The sequence below is a fragment of the Colletes latitarsis genome, chromosome 11 (genome assembly GCF_051014445.1).
Source record: "Colletes latitarsis isolate SP2378_abdomen chromosome 11, iyColLati1, whole genome shotgun sequence".
Classification (NCBI taxonomy): Eukaryota; Metazoa; Arthropoda; class Insecta; order Hymenoptera; family Colletidae; genus Colletes; species Colletes latitarsis.
The window spans coordinates 17681705-17696564 of record NC_135144.1 but is presented as its reverse complement, the minus strand read 5'-3'; the positions used below and the strand labels follow the sequence as shown (position 1 = coordinate 17696564).

The 14860-nt window shown below is 34.6% G+C and overlaps 2 protein-coding genes across 12 annotated transcripts in view; one reads left to right on the top strand and one right to left on the bottom strand.

The window, feature by feature from the left end:
• Positions 1-7456, top strand: part of LOC143347624 (uncharacterized) — a 36631-nt gene extending 29175 nt beyond the window's left edge. For 4 of the 7 annotated variants that reach the window (XM_076776978.1, XM_076776976.1, XM_076776977.1 and 1 more), the window contains 3 exons: positions 110-247; positions 996-1037; positions 2171-6226. In XM_076776978.1, coding sequence (XP_076633093.1) covers positions 110-247; positions 996-1037; positions 2171-2217 — 227 coding nt within the window. In that variant the 3' untranslated portion in view covers positions 2218-6226. Of the gene's footprint in view, positions 1-109; positions 248-995; positions 1038-2170; positions 6227-6906 lie in introns of those variants that run through there. The other 3 variants (XM_076776980.1, XM_076776982.1, XM_076776981.1) reach the window with 3 other exon arrangements.
• Positions 7457-7475: 19 nt separating this feature from the next.
• LOC143347623 (uncharacterized) lies at positions 7476-12955 on the bottom strand. Of its 5 annotated transcripts, none has more exons than XM_076776970.1 (7): positions 12757-12955; positions 11515-11813; positions 10829-11444; positions 9145-9201; positions 8827-8954; positions 8517-8713; positions 7476-8452 (listed from the first exon to the last, which is right to left on the bottom strand). In XM_076776970.1, the coding sequence occupies exons 2-7, from the start codon at positions 11752-11754 to the stop codon at positions 8371-8373; spliced, it is 1320 nt and encodes a 439-aa protein (XP_076633085.1). In that variant the 5' UTR covers positions 11755-11813; positions 12757-12955; the 3' UTR covers positions 7476-8370. The 5 variants fall into 5 exon arrangements, with proteins under 5 accessions (XP_076633085.1, XP_076633086.1, XP_076633087.1 ...); XM_076776971.1 differs by lacking the exon at positions 12757-12955 and adding an exon at positions 12237-12353; XM_076776972.1 differs by having other exon boundaries at positions 8072-8452; positions 10883-11444.
• Positions 12956-14860: the final 1905 nt, after the last annotated feature.

The following is a 14860-nucleotide window of genomic DNA, read 5'->3' as shown; positions in this document are numbered from 1 at the left end:
ATTTAAAAGTGTTAAAATTCCATAACTCTGTTGCGAATAAAGTAAAAATAGGTCGGGCTCGTTCGTTGAAAATCGTAATTTAATTAATATGATAATACTGCATGCACAGCCACTTATCAGCAGGAGGCAGTGGTGACAGTAGCGGGGTGCGGGGGTTCGATTTATGCCCCTGTTAATCCTTATGATGACCAATCGTCTAATACCGGTTCTATGACCAACAGGAGTGGTTACTCGACGCAACCTTATGGTTAGTTTTTTCGTTCGACACCACACTTTACACCACATTTTATTAATCCTGACCTCGGTTTCATTTCAAAAAGAAAGGGATAAGGAAAATGCTTTGCCATTTGGGGAATCGGATTTATTCGCGTAAAGCATGCACGAATAGAAATAGTCTTCTTTTTATCTTCTTTGTTCAAACGACGAAACACTAGAATCTTAAAATCCATATAATTTCATTATTTCCTATTTCACTATACATAAATAAATAGAAAAATAGCTTAACCATAAAGGATATGAATTATTGTTTACAATTTATTGCCCAGTGTTATTCAGTGTTTCGTCACAGTTACTGATCACACCAAACAGAGCTAAGAATTCTTTTGTTTAAAAAAAAAAAAGTTGTACATTTGAATCTTTTTGTGGTTCGAATGAGTTTCATTTTACAATTGCTGGCATTAGAACAGAGAAGTTTGTAAGACACGAAGAAGCGCGGACATTAATGGCTAATTTTCAACCAGACACCCAGCACCGCAGCACTGCCTCCTGCCATACTTCACCACAGACCGACACTACGTCATGAGTATTTTTACACCTGAAAAAAAAAAATTAAAGAAAAATCCAATAACGTTTAAATCTTTGCTTTCGCGGAGGTAAACGTATATGACTATAATTCTAGATTTATTAGATTACAGATCTTTCTCGTCCAAGTCATAACATCCTTCACTATGAAGCATCTATCGCAGATTTATAATCCTTGTCCGTTATACTTACAGATTATGCGAGTCAGGACGGTGTATATGGAAAACAGGATTATGGTAAGTACAATTCATAATCCAAAAGAATTCTTAACATCTAAAAGACAGTTTTTTGTCGCGAATAAGACAATTAAAATAGGGATGTTCGATGCTAAAATCGATCGTTTCGAGGCGAGAGTCGATTCTTAAAATCGATTTGACTTTTTAAATGGAGCGTCTAGTTCTTTGTGCTCGAACCTTTGAGGCAATCTAATAAATGAGATTATTTGTCCGCCGTTAAGCATCGTTGCATTTGCTAATGGTAGAGAATTATTGTTCCAGCAGAGTTGCTTATTTTTTAAAACAGGCAATGTTGTGGTTGACAATTGCAGCCGAGTAATATTTACTATTTTTAAGCTCGCTACCATTGAATGAGTGGCGACTAAATGGTAGTAATTCACAATTTCCATTCCTTGTTCCGTAGCGTCTTAAATATAAATATGGAGGTGCGATTGAAAAGTACACACATGCGATAATTAATGGATAATTAAGAAAAAAAGAATGAGTTTTCAAATTAAAATTGATTACAGAATCGAACATTCCTAATTTGGTACCAGTATTCTAACATACCGTCGAAAAGAACGGTTGTATTCGTTAACGCAATGAAACTGAGATAATCGAAAAGCCGTGAACGAAGTTCGTACGAAAAATTTTCAATTTACGAGTTCACGAGAAACAAATGCAAAAGACGTATTAACGTTAAATGCAAAAGTTTATCGCTCAGCGCAGGTTTATTTTTACTATATTTTTATAAAAAGAAACTACAAACGTACAGAGAGAAAATTTATAATTTTCGGTGATAAGAACTATGCAGATTCGAACAAAAAAAAAAAATGAGAGTTATCAACGATTATTATAGACACAGATGTTCCTATTAAAAATAACTTCGGTTTAAACTTATACTTACATTAGATCCAAAACAAGCTCAAGAACAGTACACGAAATTTGAATTGCATGATAGTTGAAAAAAAAAAGAAACTTTAAGATGCGCCAAAAAAAAAAAAAAAAAATAAAGGTGAATATATAACGTGTGCATATTCATACATTTTTATGCAACAGTTAACGTGTATGTAAGCGTAGAATTAAAATACAGAATCAAATAACGAAATTATACTTACGAAATGATTGAACGGAGGAGCTATGGTTGTTTGCAGGTGGCAGTGCTGGTTACCAAAACGCCCAGTCTCAGCGACGTTATTAAATTACACGTTCAACTATTTAAATTTATATATTAGATCCACACTTTTCCAAATTTAAAAGAGTCGTTCCCGGCGCGTGAATATGTCGGACAAATGTAAATTTGTCTTTATCACACAAGTAGCATAGATAATAATTGAACGAAGAGAGCGACTTTTACATTATGGAGGAAAAGGAAGAGAAGTACAGAATGCACCGTGACGAGATTTCGATAATTTTAATCCTATGTTTGTCGTGCGCAAGGGTAAAGAAAGAATAAAAAAAAAAAATAATAAGATTCGTTATAAATTGCGCTTGAAGGCGCATCATATACCTATCGTTTAATCACGATCAAAGTATAAATGACAAGAGCGTTTTATACTTGACTAGCAGTATAGCATCTACTTCGTCATGTTTGTCTAATAAACTTCGTTTAGGATTAAGTTTAGTTTTCGGTGTACAGTACATTTTCAAGCTATAATCTGCGATTGCGAAATGATTAACGTTAAATCGTATTAATCGTCTTCATTGTAATAGCAAAGATACAAAGATGTTTACACTATTTGTAAAGTCACATTGAACAGTCGATTATTGCGAACGCAGCTCAATTATTGCTAAAGAGTTCTAGGTGTATAGAGAGAAAGAGAAACAAAAAGAGAAATACAAAAAACGATATGTCGTACGTCCTTGTGTAAAAGGAAGCAAATAGTAATTGTATTTTGTGGTGTGTTTTGTTTATACATTTAACATAAATCGAGAAAGAGACGTTAACTTGTATCGGGGCGTATTGCTCTTTTATGCGTTGATGGTGCGATTATCGGATTCTAATGACATTCTGAAGTAATTTTTTTATGATGCAATAAAAAAAAAAAGAAAAAAAACAAGTCTTATCGTTGCGACGTTTCATTTCGTATATTTTAATTGTGGCGCGCAGGTCGACGCGAACGACGCGCCAACGCTCTGCTTTAGAGGGTGACACAAAGTATTTTTTGTGTGTTTTATGTTGGTATCTTGGAGAGAACCCTAAAGAGAAACTTTTCATAACACGACGTGTGTAGGAGGCTTTACCTTAAAGAAAGGTGTTCGAACAGCAAATACATATTGGTAGAAATGTCACACTGGCAGAGACAATCAAAAGAAAATGCTTTAACGATTCACGAGAACGGTTGGTTGTTTGTATCAGATTGAGAAAAATAGCGTAATTGTCCAAAGATCGAGCGTGCATAAACGTAGCTAAATAAACTTGTCCCAGCCAATTGTGTACATTAGAGTAGAAGCACCATTATGTAGGGCAGACAATGAGACCCAGTATTACGTTTATTATATGAATAACTATATGATTATCTAAACTGTACTAAACTCATTGTCGTATGTCATCAGCATAGTGATATAGTAAATCGATTAAATATTGTAAGTAATAGAGTAACGATTCAAATGAAAACGAACATTGAAACAAAAAATCATAAAGAAAGAAAAAAACAATAATACTTTTTACATTTTATTATTTCCTCACCTTCAACGTACAAGAGTTTACCGAGTTGAACTTGAAATGAAACTTAGCGAAAACTAGCGATGAAATATATGAAAACCAGCAACTGCCGTAGGAACCAGGCGTGCGTTTAAACGATTTCAACCGTTTTAAAAAGTGCACAAATGTATTTCGTAAAATTTACGTAGGTATGAGATTTTATTAAAGAAACGATCCTCGACATTTAACGAGACGTATTCTTTCGTGATTGTTGTTTCGATGAAAAAGCAAAGAAGGAACTGTACGTTTCTTTGTTTTGTTGTATATAGTTTGTTCGAAAAGTATATACAGGGTGTTCGGCCACTCCTGGGAAAAATTTTAATGGGGGATTTTACAGGCAAAAATAAGACGAAAATCAAGAATACCAATTTGTTGATGGAGGCTTCGTTAAAAAGTTATTAACAATTAAATTCAAAAATTTCAAATCGTTCTGGAAAAATTATTTTCGGTTGCGGGGGTCAATTACAATCATTTTTGGTGAATATAAATACCTTCGAAATCCCATCCACTTTCTAGAAAAAAATTCGAGTAGGTATTGAAATTTTTAGATGAAATTAAAAAATTTCAAATCACACTAAAAAAATTATATTTAGTTACAGGGGGCAATTACAATCATTTTTTATCATTACACATACCCCCGAAATCCTACGCACTTTCGAGAAAAAAATTCCTTACCGAAAATCTAATTTGGCGCCTAAATTTGTCGACGAAAAAATAATTTCAAATCGTTCTGGAAAAATTATTTTCGGTTGCGAGGGTCAATTACAATCATTTTTGGTGGATAGACATACCCCCGAAATTCTACCCACTTTTTAGAAAAAAAATCGAGAGGGTATGAAATTTTTCGACGGGAAAAAAGAATTTCAAATCGTTCTGGAAAAATTATTTTCGGTTGCGAGGGTCAATTACAATCATTTTTGGTGGATAGACATACCCCCGAAATTCTACCCACTTTTTAGAAAAAAAATCGAGAGGGTATGAAATTTTTCGACGGGAAAAAAGAATTTCAAATCGTTCTGGAAAAATTATTTTCGGTTGCGGGGGTCAATTACAATTATTTTTGGTGAATAGACGTACCCCCGAAATCTTGCGCATTTTTGAGAAAAAAATTCAGTAGGGGTGGAACTGTAAACGTTAATAACTTTTTAAAGAAACTTCCATCAACAAATTGGCATTCTTGATTTTCGTCTTATTTTGGCCTCCCGAATCTGCCATTAAAATTTTTCCCAGGGATGGCTGAACACCCTGTATATATATACCTGTCCAGAATAAAATTCTTGTGTAAGAAACTGTTGGTGGACAATTCTAGGTGTATGAAAAACTTGACAAAAACTAAGTTTATTTCACAGGCGTAGCAACAACCTGAGATACTTAGGGAACAGAATGAAAGAAAGAGAGAGAATACCTTCCCTCCATTACCAGCAAGGAGATACCGACTCTGATAAACATACAATATTATACGAATAAATGACGACTGTAAGATAAAAAGTTTATTATTGACCGATGGCACAGGTACCGATATATTTAAATGAAATCTAGAAAAAAAAAAAAAAATGTTTCTTCTTTTAGAGTATCCAGAGTTGGGCAAAATTTTATTTGGGTGACGGATAACGGATAAACGTGAAAAATAATTATTAATGCATAAGTGTCCGAGTATATTTAATATAGCGCCCCTAAAATTCAAGTTTTCTTCATTATTATCTGCACCGTGACACTTTCTCAACTATTTTAGGAATTTAGCTTCCTCTCCACTCGTAGTACGGTTATCCTGAGTGTACATCCGAGAGGATATCCTCTTTTTTTGGTGACATGAAAAATTAGACCCAGTAGGTTAATGTAACTTACATTTTCTCAAGTAGAATCCAAATAGGGACTAGAGTCGACTACTTGAGTGAAAAATACATGTTTACTGTTGGCCAATGTTATTCGAGTGAAGGTTGCAAAATTATTCGAATAAATAGTAACAGTAATTCGTTGTGGACAGCGAAATAATTGTCACTGCGGATAAAATGTTCGATGAGATAGAATGTATTCGAAAAGAAAATATATCCGAGACAAATATTTATTCGAAACCAGTTCGAATAATGCCCAACTCTGAGAGTATCATAGTACTTTTTATTAATTAGAATCCTTTAATTTAATTTTCTAAAGAGTCGATCTGTACTAAATAGTATTTGATCTTTTTTATGGTGCACCTAATTTTTTTCATTCGAAACATTGTCACAATTCTTTTTCGATGTAAATAATAAGCGTACAGTATATATATATATAAATATATATCTGTTGTCTTCCAAGTTATTGTGTACAAAATTCAGTCACGCCACGTGCATATGTACACATATATATATGTGTATATGCAAACAGAGAAAACACGTTTTAAAGAAAAACGCGAACAAATGTTAAGTAATCATGGAAAAGCACGCAAGAGTTAACAAATTAGAACCTATGCTAACATGTATTACGCTCGTATATATTTAGAAAAAAAAAAAAAAAAAAAAATTACAAATGCTCGAGTAAACCTCAACCCAAATTCAGGTGAGTAAATATAAATCTATCCGTTTTTTTATAAAAAAAAAAAAAAGAACCTATCAACTTATTACAAAACAAATGTTAGCAAGGATAAATTCTACATATAGATCTGCATCTATCGAGTGTAAAGTGGAATCATTGAAAAATGTTAGAAGGCAATTTCAACAACCAATTCGAAATATATTGCTTTCAATAGGGATACAAGCAAAGAATAGAATTTGTTAGTTTTTCCATCATTTAGGTACACGATATATCTGGTATATCTTTGACAAGCAACATAAATCCTTCCTTTCATAAGCTTTGAACCGCTTTATACACGCGATACCTGCAGCATTGCATATCGTAACAATTAACAAACGAGGTCACGATCGAAAAGAGATACTATTTGAAATTTTTTGAAAGTGAATATCAATTCGATAAAAACCGAGTACAATCTATCGTAACCTTAATCAAAGAGAAAATGAAAGAACAGGGAAGAAATGTACTGAATACCTATATGAAAAGTCTAAAGAATGTTTTTAAGTAATAACAATGCATAATAACGATTGAAGTATTGAATATAAGCGCATTAGGCAATAGCTGTTAAGTTATCTGTAAGATTTTATTGATTTTGTTATCTGTTATTATTTTCTAATTTCTTATTATTAATTTCTGTAGGTTGATAACAACTGTGCCGTCATGCGACCATTGAATGAGGCCGAGCAACATCTGCCACATGACTGGCATCGACGTTGTTTTTCAAGAGGATTCCAGTGACTTTTTTTACATTTCGAACGGAGAAATTCGTAGAAAGGTAGTAGCTTACGTTCGAAAAGACTGAATTTATAAGATCCACAAGTTCGCAAAAACAACTGTGATATAATCTGCGATTAAAGAATATATTTTTACGAATGAAAAAGAAAGATACGATTCCTATAAATCACTCGGAATGATCTTCGTGGTCTAAAATTCATCGAGTACTGTGTGAAACTTTTTCTGCTTCGTTTATTTATATTTTGTGTTTTACATTAACATCGAAATATAAATGTAAACAATATGAAAAATGTAAAAAAAAAAAAAAATAAGAAATGAAAAACTGAAAAATATATTCTATGCGACGTCTTTACTTTTACAATCTTCTTAAAATAGTTTTTCAACAATATGGCCTCGATCCTAATAATATTGTAACAACACGAAAACGTTATATCTTGGCATCGTGTAATGACGCATTAACTTGCATTAAATCTTATTGACTCTTAAAACATAACATCACATCGTCGATTGTTTTTTCGTTCTTAAACTAAACGCTAAATGTACAAAGGTATAATGTCGGTGTAAATTTCGATTAATTCCTAATAAAGTCCAGAACATACTGAAGGAAATGAGCACCTATTTAATTTATTTACAATCCAACACTATTCTTTTGTACAGTTCTTATCCATTATGCATTCTTAAAACGACTGTACATCAAATCTAAGATTCCGCTTACGGGAAGAAAATAAAAGAAAAAGAGAGGCTGGTATTTTCGTATTCGAAAGTTATTTTTACAAGAAATTCTCATCGGATTTAATCTCATCTCCGCAAAAAGTAACGGTGCAAGATTTTCTAATTTTATCATTTTCATAAAACTTATATGTAAGAGGTGATTTTTTTAAGGTCACATACCTATACATCGATAAATTCGTTAAAATCTGATACTTATAATTAAATAATTAGTTTCTTGTATTTCTTGTATTGTATCGTCTATAAATGTAAAATCTTACGAGTACATACATGGCGGGATAATCAAATTTGAAAAATTGTTTAATAATATGTGTAAAATTTTAACATGATTATGGTCGATGTTAATATCGAAAGGATTGAGATTTTTGCTTAATTTTGCATAATTATGTTACCAGCCTCTTATATCGAAACCGATATAGCACTAAAATTGCTTTAATACCAAAATCAAAATAAATACTATCATTTTTACTACCTTCTGACGAAATAATACCGGTATTTATTTCGGTTTCAGTATAGCTTTGCTAGCACAGTACCGGTATGAAAATCATAGTAAGTCCCTGAATTAACGTAAATGGTAATCATTTTTGCGTAAATTATTCATGGCACAATTTCAGCTTACATTATTTGTATCGTATCGTTTCATCGTAGACGTTTTTTACGAATATTGTTGGACAAAAGTACGAGTTGTACGTAACTGTGCCCTTCTCGCATATTGATTAATCTAAAAGAGTTGAAGGAAAGCTATAGATCAATTTGTACTAGTAAACTTCGCATCGAAATTTTACCTGTCTTTCTCCTGTTGTTGTATGTGAACTCTGTCGCCTCTTTGTAATGGTGTGATCACGCTAGTATAACACGACACTTCCGTGGCCGTTGTTGAGGACGATGTGGAACATTTGACGAGTTTTTGTGTTCTAGACTTGCCTTCCGAACTTAACAGTATCCAGTATGAATAATTCGTCGGTTCGCCAAAATAAAAAATCTGCAACGAACGCGTCGTAAATTACGGGGAAAACGATTCAAAAGCACAGCAGAACGAAAATAATAATAGAATAGAAGAAACGGTTAAAATCGGTGAAAAATTAATATTGTTACCTGTGCAGAAATCATGTATAAACCGGTCGCTGTAACTTCTATGGACTTTTTATCTTCGACTAAATGGAATTTGGTCAAACTGTACTGAGTATCGTTTTTTGTGCTTTTGACCCACGGACCAATGTAAACTGTGAAATGAAATCTTATCATTCGATCTAAATTAACAGTTTGCCAACCGCATACTTTTCGTAAACTGAACTTCTAGTGTTTTATTACTGTATTGCGACAACGAAACTATTTATTACTGTAGAAGGCCAAGCATTTTTCATTTTTTTTCATTTAATTATTAATCCAAGTAATACGTTTCTATGTGCATACCTGTGTCTGTGACATGCTGCTCAGGTATCGCCCCAACAAATGTTGCCACTAGAGGTCCTGATTAACATGGAAAACATATTTATAGTTTCCGTATTTTTGTTACTATTATCGTAATGTCATTAACTAATCAAATACATGTTATCGTTTGCACAAATAATTAAGACTTGGCAGAGAGATCTGCAAGCAATATAATAGAGGGTTCACCAGAAACAGAACTTTCTATTATAATAGGTATGCATAAAATAGCAGAAGAAATAGCGATAAAGATAATCTGATATTCTGTTTAGGATGGACCGCTCTGCACACACATAAGAGAAATCCAAACTTAACCTGTTCTTTTCTATGTAAAATTTTCACATTGGTGTAATTTTTACAAAAGATTCATCTAATATTCATTATCTTAACCCTCTAGAGACCGAATTGTTTTCGACTTGCGAAAAAAAAGTTATGTAACATGTTATGGATAAACATCGATAACACGATATAAATTAGAATGTAATTATTAATAAAAACAATCTTCCAAGCATATTCGTTTCGGCATCAAAAATTGTAATTAACGGCCATTGTAAAACAAAATTTTTCGGTCAAAAAGACTCATGTTTTTAGCTAGGAAGCATTTATTCAATGCGATAGGAGGGGGTTAAGAACAGGGATTGAAAATTGTTATAATATTGATTTTGATTGCGGTGATATATCGAAATTATACAGAGTGTTCGGCCACCCATGGCAAAAATTTTAATGAGGGATTCTGGAGGGCAAAATAAGACGAAAATCAAGAATACCAATTTGTTGATGGAGGCTTCGTTAAAAAGTTATTAACAATTAAATTCAAAAATTTCAAATCGTTCTGGAAAAATTATTTTTGGTTACGGGGATCAATTACAATCATTTTTGGTCATTACACATACCCTCAAAATCCTACGCAGTTTCGAGAAAAAAATTCGACTAGGTTTTGAAATTTTTTGGTGAAATTAAAAAATTTCAAATCGTTCTGAAAAAAATATTTTCATTTGCTAGAGTCAATTATAATCGTTTTTGGTCAATAGACATACCTCCGAAATCCTACGCAGTTTCGAGAAAAAAATTCCTTACCGAAAATCTAATTAGGTGACTGACAAAAAAAAAAAATTTCAAATCGTTTTGGAAAAATTATTTTTGTTTGCGGGAGTCAATTACAATTATTTTTGTTGAATACACATACCCCCGAAATCCTACGCAGTTTCGAGAAAAAAAATCGGATAGATGCTGAAATTTTTCGATGGAAAAAAAAAATTTCAAATCGTTCTAAAAAAATTATTTTCGGCTGCGGGGGTCAATTACAATAATTTTTGGTGAATAGACATACCCCCGAAATTTCGCGCATTTTCGAGAAAAAAATTCAATACGGGCGGAACTTTAAACGTTAATAACTTTTTAACAAAGCCTCCATCAACAAATTGGTATTCTTGATTTTCGTCTTATTTTAGCCTCCAGAATCTGCCATTAAAATTTTTCCCAGGGGTGGCCGAGCACCCTGTATACAAATCGATATATCGAAATTTGGGACAGTTATTTTTAGAACCTTTTCAATCCCTTATGAGAAGAACGCCAAGAAAAGTTTCAGGTTAAAATCGAATAGTCTTCTCTGCAATGTTGAATTTCCTGTCGATTGGAATACGCATGCTAACTGAATAATGCTAGATACCCAATCGCCTGTGACTACGTTTGGGCCGCCTTTTGTTCTTTCTCCGTTTTTTACCTCTTCTCTCGTCCCTTTTTGCCCTTCCAGTACGAGGTTCTTTCCATATATCTAACTCGTGATCGTTGTAGTCATCGTCATCGTCGTTACCGCGTGAAACACCTACGTCCCGATTCGTATCAATTTGCGTGCTCGTAGTATTTTGCTTTTCTATCGTCAGTACCGCTCTTTCGATCCGTAAATTAGTTTCATCCTTGTCGAAGTTACCGTCGTAGTCGTCTACATCTGTCAACGGTTTCGTAATCGGTATATCGTTCTCATTATTCGTACCATGAACGTCGTCCCTGGACAAGTACTTGTCTTTCGAGTTTTCGTTCGAATTTAAATACGGGGCAACGGAGTTATAAGTGTACGTGCTTCGATTGTTCGCGGTACGAACGTCGTCGAATATTTCGACGACTTTCGAGATGGACGACGATCCATCCAGGAGCCGTTTCACGTCGTGCGTGCTCCTGTGCTGGAGAATCTTGTCCGACCGTTGACTCCATGCTCGATTGAAGCTTCTGTTCAGCCTGTCGTACTTGGACATCAGTACTAGTAAGTTCACGTTCACGGATTGCATCTAGAAACATTTATTTCTGCATAGGATTCTCGCGTCGCGATTCTCACTGGTAGGGTACGCGTGGCCTTACCTGCGCCTGCAAAGCGCGCACTTCCTTTCTGAGATGCGACAGGGTAACAGCGAAAATAATCACCAAAAAGAACAGAACGATGCCGCGCGATCTTTGGAATAACTTTGATTTCTTCACGTTCGAAATGGTCACGTTCATGTCTACGTTCCACTCGATAAGGTTCGTCGTGTTTTTCGAAGGATTACCGATTTGCGGATCGACGTAGCTTCGTACATGTTCCATTTTGATTTGCGTGGCCATCGATCGTACCGATCAATCGCTGTCGACTAGTTTAAAAATTTTATCACATCGCGGACACTCTGTAACATACAACGTTTCCTGCGTCTTTGTTTCGGCAATTCGTAGATATTTAAGTTAAAATTCGTTTTGGAAGATGGAACATTTCAGCTCTATTTTTTTACTACCAGTACATTTTGATGAAATATACCGAAAATAGAAATTCGTTTTATCGTGTAACTATTAATTCTCTTATGGCATCTTTTTTTCAGGTTTTTGTCGAACTCGAGATGCTAATCGGAAGGAACCGAGGGAGAATGAATCATGGAAAGTTAACCGTGCCGATTTTAGTGTAAGTTAACCGCGCATTACAGTATTTAATACGTCTCTGCCATAAGATAAATAACATTTGAAAGAAACACGCGAACAAATCAATAGTAAAACGGTTAAATTAGAGCGACGCATTTTTTTGAAATTCTAAAGGAAACAAAAATTGTCACATTTACCAATAGTAGTTAAAGCAGCCGACAAGTTATTCTTTGATCGATCGTTTGCCACGTGTTCGAGGCGGATTACGCGAAACTAAGAGAAAGGATGCGAAGACAGTAATGGAATTGCGTTCTCGATCACGATACACTGATCGAAAAGAGGCATCACGGTCGACTAAACGATTTCAAAAGTAGGAAGTGCATACAAAGCCGATTCAATTCGTCATACCGTACAACTTTGCTGACTCGATTACGATCGTTCGCGCGTAGATGTATCACAGGCGGCGGACAAAGAAACACAAAATCTATGTCACGATTAAAATCGAAATTTGTAATTTTATCGGGCCTCGAATCAGATTCCTCGGTAGTGTATTCGTAAATTGTTAGTTTCTATGCTTCGTACAGAACGAATCCTTGTTTTTTTTTTTAGACTAAAGTAAGCGAAGCACAGAACCCGAAAAGAAAATTCGTAACGAAAGACACGTTATATTTCTGCGTGCATACTCGATGATCAGACTTAACAGAACTTTTAACTTACCTGACTGACATTTCTCTCGGTTCTCCAACGGAGGCGACCGCGAAAGTGCAACAGGTGAGGATAATCGATTTGCAAATCGATTGTCGCGTTGACTCTCGCCAGCGTCGCCGTCGGGACACCTTTTACAGCCGCGAGTCGCGTTACACGACGCCGTTTCGTGCCATCTTTTGTTTACCCAGGCACCACGCAGCCCAAGCGTCTCTCGGCGTCTCGACGGCTCTGCCCGACCGGTTTGGCGGCTCTTGGCGCGAGCGCTGCCAACATTAAGACGGCAAGAAACTATGCTCGCCTTTCTCTCTTTCGCTCTCGTTCGACTTCACGTTCGCAGGAGCGGACGAATAATTCTCCTGTTCGCGATTTCTTGGTAACTTCGATCCACAGCGCATTGATCTAAACGGGCGATAACTTTGTATATATATCGTCGCGATAAAGAAAATCGTGAACCTTTATCGAACGTTATCTTCCCCTATTCGAAACTTCTCGCAGCTAGAGATGAGCAAATTGTAAGTACCTTGGAAAGTACTTGATCGACGAATACAGTGAATGAAATTTCTGTAAAAGTGCTACTATTTTGAACAAAGATTGCCAAAAATTTTGATAGTAATATTCATGAAATGTTAAGAAACAATTATGGGGTAATGGAAAACAGAAAACTAATGTATAGAATTTATAAAATTGTTTTATTTCTGTTATAAACAAAATATTATAATTTAACGCGTAGACGAGCGTTTCTGTCGATTTGCTTTCGACAATGAAGGTTTCTTTGACGAACCGTTTCAATTAAAAAGAGTTTATCGACAAACGAATCGTTCATTGAACAATATCTTATATCTTCCACAACATATACAGGGTGTTCAGCCATTCCTGGGAAAAATTTTAATGGGAGATTCTAGAGCCCAAAATAAGACGAAAATCAAGAATACCAATTTATTGATGGTGGCTTCGTTAAATAGTTATTAACAATTAAATTCAAAAGTTTCAAATCGTTCTGGAAAAAAATATTTTCGGTTGCGGGGGTCAATTGCAATCATTTTTGGTCATTACACATATCTTCGAAATCCTCTCCACTTTCGAGAAAAAAAATCGGATAGGTGCTGAAATTTTTCGGCGAAAAAAAATTTTTCAAATCGTTCTAAAAAAATTATTTTCGGTTGCGGGGGTCAATTACAATCATTTTTAGTCATTATACATATCTTCGAAATCCTCTCCACTTTCGAGAAAAAAATTCGAGTAGATATTGGAATTTTTTGGTGAAATTAAAAAATTTTAAATCGTTCTGGAAAAAATATTTTCGGTTGCGGGGGTCAATTACAATCATTTTTAGTCATTACACATATCTTCGAAATCCTCTCCACTTTCGAGAAAAAAATTCGAGTAGATATTGGAATTTTTTGGTGAAATTAAAAAATTTCAAATCGTTCTGGAAAAAATATTTTCGGTTGCGGGGGTCAATTACAATCATTTTTGGTCATTACACATACCCCCGAAATCCTGCGCATTTTCGAGAAAAAAATTCAGTACGGTTAGAACTTTAAACGTTAATAACTTTTTAAGAAAGCCTCCATCAACAAATTGATATTCTTGATTTTTGTCTTATTTTGGCCTGTAGTATATACATTCCGAACCGTTCCTTAGCATCATTTATAATTTTCCGAATCGTGAAATGAATTCTACCAATTATTTTATCCAATTCTTGAAAAAATATGCCATTGATCTTGATAATAATTTTGCTTCGAACGCACGACCTTGTAGAATATCCCTTCTCTTATAACGGTCAAAACTAAATAAGCAATTCCGGTCGCTTCCGAGCTGCACGTATCGTGTATTATAAATGCAGCGCAGCACGAACATCTCGAGTGTGTTGTGCACAAATAAACTTATCATACGTTAGGCGCGAATGTCAAGTGTTCGAAACAGCGCTGAAGAGCTCGAGTGGCTGGCATTTCGTTTCGAGTAAAAACGAGAAAAATTTTATTTGAATAAAAGAACGAGGAAACGATTTATTCAACTTTAACCAAACATTTGAGGTTACTTCTTGCAGAAGAATTATCGCGGCAGGATTACGCTAATAAACAGAGAGGAAAATAATAAATATAATTCACAA

What these genes read in the sequence shown, in the direction of transcription:
- LOC143347623 (XM_076776970.1), bottom strand. Translation starts at nt 11,754, where the DNA reads ATGGCCACGCAAATCAAAATGGAACATGTACGAAGCTACGTCGATCCG. An exon ending in TGCGCGCTTTGCAGGCGCAG is followed by an intron (nt 11,445 to 11,514) that starts GTAAGGCCACGC and finishes AAATGTTTCTAG; the next exon opens with ATGCAATCCGTGAACGTGAA. An exon ending in GCAGCATGTCACAGACACAG is followed by an intron (nt 8,955 to 9,144) that starts GTATGCACATAG and finishes TTCATTTCACAG; the next exon opens with TTTACATTGGTCCGTGGGTC.